The 7,442-nt window shown below is 34.5% G+C and overlaps 1 protein-coding gene across 2 annotated transcripts in view; it reads right to left on the bottom strand.

Moving 5' to 3' along the window:
- Positions 1-6,386, bottom strand: part of ANGPTL2 (angiopoietin like 2) — a 10,791-nt gene extending 4,405 nt beyond the window's left edge. The window contains exon 1 of one of the 2 annotated variants that reach the window (XM_010174720.1): positions 5,532-6,386. In XM_010174720.1, the coding sequence (XP_010173022.1) occupies positions 5,532-6,336 (805 nt within the window). In that variant the 5' untranslated portion in view covers positions 6,337-6,386. The remainder of the gene's footprint in view (positions 1-5,531) is intronic. The other variant, XM_010174721.2, reaches the window with a different exon arrangement.
- Positions 6,387-7,442: the final 1,056 nt, after the last annotated feature.

The following is a 7,442-nucleotide window of genomic DNA, read 5'->3' as shown; positions in this document are numbered from 1 at the left end:
TAAACTTTTAGTCAGGCTTCTTGTTCCTTAGTGTGTTCGAAATTGTGTTTATTATTCCTGGTTTTTTTCCTTTTACAAGTTGTTATTAAGATTTTAATGTGTCTTTATATTTAACCTGACAGAGAGTATGTTCTTCTCTTATTTCTTCATTTGGACATTACTTTAGTGCTTTGAATGATGTAATCTTTCTTAACAATACTGCTCTTTTACCAAGCTGCTTAACGATGACAAGATTTCCTGGTCCTCTCAAAGTCTTTTTTTTTTGTTTTGTTTTTATTTATGGATGCATAGTTCTGAATTTCCAATACAGTATCTTTAAATAGTCTCTGTGGTACTTGAGAACATTTTAGCTTTTCAGTTAACGCTTTTAATTCATGCACTGGTATTATAATATTCTGGTATTTTGTGTCATTTGTGTCTCCGAGTTTCTGATAGGCTATTATAGCAAATCCTGCTAACACACCAACTTTCTAGTTCTTGCTTTTTTGTGTGTGTTTGTTTTGTTTTGTTTAAAAAGTGGTAGTATTTGTTCAGAGGCACATGTATGTTTGGCTTGGCCTCATATTTATATATTGGTCTAATATTTCTGTGCCTTGTTTAAACAATCTGTTTTTCAGATTACATTTCAGCATTTCTTACTTGAATTTTGTCCAGTGTTCCTACCCAAAGATTTTACTTGATGATACAAAATCTGCATTGCTTCACCTAAAGAATATATCAGTTTAAACCATCTGCTTCATTAAACCATAATTATCAGTATGAATATATATTGTCTGTTTTACTTATGTTATAATGTATATTTTTATATACTGTTAATATAGTTTTTGAAAAAGTGTGTGACTATATAAAATTAGCACGCACTGTATGTTGATATTGCATTAACCTTAGCATTCCTGTTTGCTGTTCATTATTTAACTATTTAATTTTATTTTTTATAAAGCAGCATGGGGTTAAAATGTTTACTTGCAAGATTTTTCTGGAAGACTATAATAAACTAGTTTGTGTGCATGTTTTTCTAGGAATAATGTCTTCTATAGCAATTGCACAAGAAAGCATACGTCTCGTAATTGGTATAACTGGCCACTAAATGTTTTGTTCCGAGAAAAAGACTTCTCGATTTGTTGGGTAAGGATGATTAATCAAATTAGTTCAGTTTTCAAATTCAGCTTTCATTTGTGTTGAGTCTAGTAATCTTCCAATGTTGCAGCAGCAAATTTATACAAAGCAGAGTATTTTGATAAGCTGTTCATCTAACTTCTATAGACAAAACATAGCACTGTTTCACTTAATAGTGTTTGTACTGTTGTGTGTGGAATCCTACACTATAATAAGTTGTTGTTTCAGATCTGCTTGAATTATAGACTCTGTGGGCTAAACTTTTTGATGTTACAAACTAAAACCCATTGTAAATAAACCACATCTGCTTTTTGCATTGGCATATTAAAGCTTGTAGTTGTTAAACATTAATACATGCAAAGTTGTTGGGGTTTGGTGTGTCATAGCCCTACACACCACGCCAAACCTCTGGGTAATAACTCCAAGAAAGGAGTTGCTGTCAGTGTCACAGCCAAACCATTTCATCCTGAAGTATTTTATTAGGCTTTTAACTCTTTCAAGCAAGTCTATAGGAGCAATATTCCTAAATCAGGCTATAGAAATTCTACTTGGAAGTCATATTTTGTTTAGTAGACTGGAGCAAAATACAACTGTAGTTATTTTGAACAATCTCTGGTGTTGACAGTAAGTGACTTACTGGCTGTTTACTGATTTTGTTTGTTTATTTGTTTTCCTGCAGAATTTTAGTTTTGTGTACATGTTCAGTATTTTGCAGACAGAATTAAACTTACCCAACTTATTATTTCAGGCGTGAGTGGGAAACAAGAATGCACAAATAAGACTTTGAAGTAAATGATATATGCATAAAATTGCAAATTCTTCTAATCAGAATCAAAACCAAGTAATTTTTTTATTTTCCTTTATTTTTGCAAAGAACCAGCAACAGGAACATTGGGGCATTTTTTTTATGCCTCATAAAATAAGACTTCCTGAGGAATGCATGGATCAAAGCATGACACTAGTCCTTACAGATAAATTAATTTGTCTGTTATAAAGTGTGTATCTCTAAAATTACTTATATCCAATGATGATGCCCACATTTTACAATGCATTCTTTCAATTTCTTTTCTCTAGAAGGTTTTACTATGAGATTGTATTCTTCATCTACCTCATCTTTTTATTATTTACTGCCAATGTTGTTATGCAATTATCAGCTTTTATCATTTAGAGGCAATAGATTATAATGGTTCTGTTGAAATAAATATCCAACACTTCAAATATTCGTAATAAATTTTTAACAAGATGCCTATGACTTGCCTCTCAAATCTGGCACATTATTTTTTGTTACTTGGCTAGTCATTTTAGCTTACCTTCATAAACATGGAGAAAATGTTCAGTTGTATATTTACACTACGTGGTAAATCTATAATAGCAGGCAGGGAGAGACACTTCAAACATGACAGACAAGCCTTCTCTTCTCCAGGCTGAACAGCCCCAGCTCTTTCAGCCTGTCCTCATAGGAAAAGCATTCCGTCCTCCTGATCATTTTTATGGCCTCATCTGGACCTGCTCCAACAGATCCATGTAATTGCTCTTATGAATTAGATTGACCTAATTATGCTTTTCACTGATACTTTCACACTGCACAATATTTTACAGAAATGAGATGTCATGTTTCAAGCTCTTACATATGTCTCGTATGGATTTGGTGAGACTCAGTGACCACATGTAGTGCTTCATGGAAGCTTGGATCCACATAGCTTTTAATTAATTTAAAATTATTAATACTAATGAAAGGGAAATATTAGATTTGTTTTTAAAAAAGAGAAGTAACGTAGGTCTCCCTTTCTGTGCAGTCTATGTGCATAATTAACTTAAATGTTGTTTGTTTTTTGACACTTGTTCCCTACCTCTTCCAGTGAGTTACCAACTTGCCACTATCTATCTGTTTGGAGAATAATTCAGCAGATGAAAAATACATAGCAAGTGTTTGGAATTTGTTAGGGATAGGTTTTCCATAGATGCCTAAAATAGAGAGAGAAGAAAAAACATGGGATATATTACATTGAACCTAGTAAGTAGGGAAGAACTGATTGAAAATGTGAAATGGAAAGCACTGCAGGTGATCTTGATTGTGAAATAATGGAGGTCACAATTCTTAAAGGGAAGTGAAAAGCAAAACAAAAAAAAATAGTTTAAATATAACAGACTGCAGCAAATTCAGAGAGCATGCAGAGAAAATGCTTTAGAAAGTTCCTCCAAGCAAAGAATTTGCAAGTTTGTTAAAGTGTCTCTGAGGACATTGCAATGGGTTCTGCTATTGCAGAGGGTGGCTAGGGAAAATGGCTAAATCATGACCTTTCCAGTAGCTTTCCAGGAGCTTTGAAAACACGAAGACAGCTCAGACAAACTAGATGCTAGCTCGAAGTATTAGGCATAGCTGGTTTTTCTGTGGGTTTCGTTTGTAACAACTAAAAAACCCCACGCAAAAACCAAGGGTGGACAAAATGTACAAAAATAAATGAAGCTACTAAAATAGTAAGACTGTAGTAAGTCTATGATCAAGGGAAAATATTGTCCTGCTACTTAGTGAGGAAGGAGAGCTTGAACAGATTAAACTGGGAAGACATTTAATATTTTTCTTCCATTTTGCTTCAGTTTTCATTGCACAGGTTGGCTATGATCAGATGGTTAGTACAGCCAGGAGCTTTGGCACAGGTGGAGAACTCAAGACGCGGTACAGAAAGGATTGGTTAAAATATAGGTGGATATTTTTCCAGTGGCTGGGCAGTTGTGATGGTGATGGGGTTTGTTTGGTTTGTGGGGTGTTGGTTGTGGGTATGGGGAGGAGGGGGGCTGTTTTTGTAGATTTTTCCTAGTTCATTCCAGACACCTCACTGAAGTGTCATTACGGCGTTAATTGTGGGGAAGGATTTTGTTTGAGATGTGCTTTGCAAGTGGAGAACGTTCTGGAGGATGAAGGAAATGTATTAAATGTTCCTTGCCCAAAAAGAAAGGTGGGGAGAGGGGAGGAGGATACCCTGGAAATGAACAGTTGAAGAGCTTAACTTCAGTTGTTGCAAATTTGCTTAAACAAATCAAATATCTGCAAATGAGAAAATAAGGAGTGGAATGAGTATTATAATGGCTTTGTGCAGAAGAATTATGAAACTTTTTCTGCTAAGTTTTGTAGAGTCAAAATGTAATTATTAAGGAGGCCATCGTATAGTGTATTGCTCCAAAGAAATGGTAATAGACCTGATTTTTTTTTTTTAATATAGAACGTTAGAATCATGATATTTTTGGCTGAGGTTCTGTATGACACAATGTATGCTTTGGTGAGTTCATCTCTGGCAATGTTGTGAAATAACTGCTTTGTAGGAAAGTGTGTTAGAGACTGTGCCTTAGACTGAAACACCTGCTCAAGTTTCTTTCATTGTAGGTATTTCCATGGAAAAATAAGTCGTCTTTTTTTTTTTTTTTTTTTTTTTTTTTTTAATTGTAGTAGTTGCATTATTTGATAATTCTAAGGAGTGTGGTGATACCATTTGGAATATGTTGCAGAGTCTTGAAACATATTCTGAGTGCAGTTCATGTGCCTTACTCTGTTTCAGATCTTAGTTTCAGATGTCTGTGGGTCTCCTGTCTTTTTTCTGAAGCAAGTACTTGTTGCCCACACACTGAAGAATGAAATTCTCTTGTATGGGATACATAATACTTGAGCTATTTTTTTTAAATACATGGGACCATAGGTGAAACTGGATTCTTTACCTGTTATTTCTTTACCATGTACATCCATTGATCTCTAATGTGATTTCAGGTGCCTCTAATCTTGCTTATGGCAGAACTCCTAAGACTCTTAATGAGGGCTGTATAATATCTCTTACTATCCCACCACTCACTTCCCTTTGCTCCCATCTTGGAGCACAGGTTCCCTGTATGAGGTATAGAGCAGATACATATTTCTTTTTGGGTTACACAAGCATGAAAATTATCACATGGTATCAACAAACCTGTCAATTTCACAAATGTTTACACAAAAAGTGTCAAACCCCTTCATATGTCATGAATTTTATAGCAGTTTGGTCTTGGGCACAGGTAAATGAAATTTTGACTGTTGATTAGTAAGATTTTTCTGCAGCTCCTTTCTCATACATCTCATATAAATGGTAGGTTTGTCTCAGCAAAGTAACACAAGGAAAATCTGTGGGTCTAGTGTCTCTGAATCTGTTAGACATTCAGAATTCATTTTTTTTTGCTTTCTTTCTATGCTTGTACTACAACATGAGTATTAAAAGTACACAAGATAGATACGCAAACAATGTCAGATCTAAGAAATCTCAATTAGTTCAAAATAATTTGCATTTATTTTGTTAAATAGATAAATTCTGTCTGCATTTTTGATATTACAATTAAAATGTTGCCCACTGCGTATTAGCATAAACTAATGTAGACATATCAATAATATTACTTACCAGATGGTTTATCAGTTGAAGTCGGAATACTAGTAACTGCAGGCATGGTTGGTAGGGTAGGTGGCAGAACTTTTAAGTTCTGATCACTCTGAATTTCATTAGTAGATATCTGGTTAATAATGCGATTGTAAGTAGGAGGCTGGTACACTTTATTTGGTGGCTGTGGAGTTTGTGGCAGTGGCTTTATGGATGGCATTCTTTGACAGTGTTCTTCCAGTTGGGCGATTATTATTGACTGGTTATTGGCAATTGACATCAAATGTTGGTACTTGTGCTCTAAGTCTTTGTATTTGTTTGCAAGCTGCAACATATCTGCAGTTTGGTTCAAAATCTTATTCTCAAGTTGAGAAAGTTCTAAGGCATTGTCACGTTTTCGGATAATTTCATGTAGTAACTGCATATAGAGTTGTGTGACACGAGAATTCATATTTCTGCTCTCTTTTCTTAAGAGCTTAACCTCATTAACAATCCCACCATCCACCTCTACCAGTTGCTGGAGAGTTTCTATTTGCCTCTTTTGTTTAAGTAGTTCATTGTTAAGTAACTGTAATTCTTGTTTATTTACCCTGTTTTCAAGTAGAACTTCAGGCTCCTTAGAATTAACACAAATGGCACCTGTCACTCTCTGTTGAGGTACAATAAAGGTGTAAGTGCATTTGTCCTGTGTGTCACTGGAACGCTTATATCTGTTCATATAAATGAATTCCTGTTCTGTTTCCTCGTCATTGCCTTCAAATTCCTGTGTTTTGCTTGCAGTAGCTCCCACAACAGCTATTAGTATTAAACAGATGAATCTTGTCATCATGATCCTCTAGTTCTGGTCAAATATTCTTCTGCAAAGAACTTTTAAAAATCTGTTTCAAAATAAATTTAACAGTAAGTAGCAAATAGGAAATCAGTGCAAATTTACAACTGATAATCTGTTCTAAAACTCACAGAATATTGCATAGTAACTAGTATGTCTGTGTACAAATGAGAGGTTTTTCTTAGCTAGCATGACCTTACGTAGGCTAAAGGGGACATCATGGGGAATAGCTGTATCATTCTATGGCCAGAAGTGTAGTTACTATTTGCTGGTTTTATCTAAAGCCTGCCCAGAGCCACAAAAAAATAAGTAATAAATACTAGGATTTGCACAGTGTTTTTTTCCAGGCAGGTACCACAAAAGTTTCCAAGATTGGCATTTTCATTTAAATATTAATTACATTTTCATTTCTTACAGTTACAAATATAACTTTTAAATGTAAACAGAATCTAAGTTAATATAAGCTGTTAACAGTTCTAAAAATATCAAATATCAAATAGTCCAACTATTTGCAGTATTATATAACTGTGTTTTGCAGAAGATATAGCTTAGATGAAATCTAACAATTTTACTTTAGTCAACAGCATTGAACCTCATACGTTTTGTTGGTTGTTTTTTTTATTAAAAAAAAAAAAAAGGAACAATTTATTCTACATTAGTCCTTAATAATTATAAATTAAAAACTCTACTGCCCAGATATCACAGGCAGTAAAATATGTTGTTTTTCCAGACTAGTAGAATTTATAACTAAAATATTTATTGTGACTCTCACTGGAGACAGTCTTTACACTCAGCCTGGTTATTTCACTTCATAGTCCCTTCTCAGAAGGGGAAAAACGTAGAAACATAGTACGTGGTGGACAAAGATGACTCCCAGCTATTAAAATTAGCTACTAGTGTTTATTGACATACTGCAACAGTACCCTTTTGGTGAAATTACACTTAGTTTTCAGAGCAGATTCATATTCAAGGTGGAAATTTGAGGCCTTCAGAGTCTCTTAAAGAATAAGTCAATACCAGAACTTTATAGGCAGCAGTCAGCTTGAAAACAAGAGCTTAGCAATGTCACTACTGCCAGCAATGCCCTCGTCACAGATCACTCCCTT

Source organism: Antrostomus carolinensis, unplaced genomic scaffold, assembly GCF_000700745.2.
Source record: "Antrostomus carolinensis isolate BGI_N321 unplaced genomic scaffold, ASM70074v2 scaffold51388, whole genome shotgun sequence".
In the NCBI taxonomy this organism is placed as follows: domain Eukaryota; kingdom Metazoa; phylum Chordata; class Aves; order Caprimulgiformes; family Caprimulgidae; genus Antrostomus; species Antrostomus carolinensis.
Note: the sequence above shows the minus strand (reverse complement) of the source record. Positions and strands in the feature narration are given on the sequence as shown.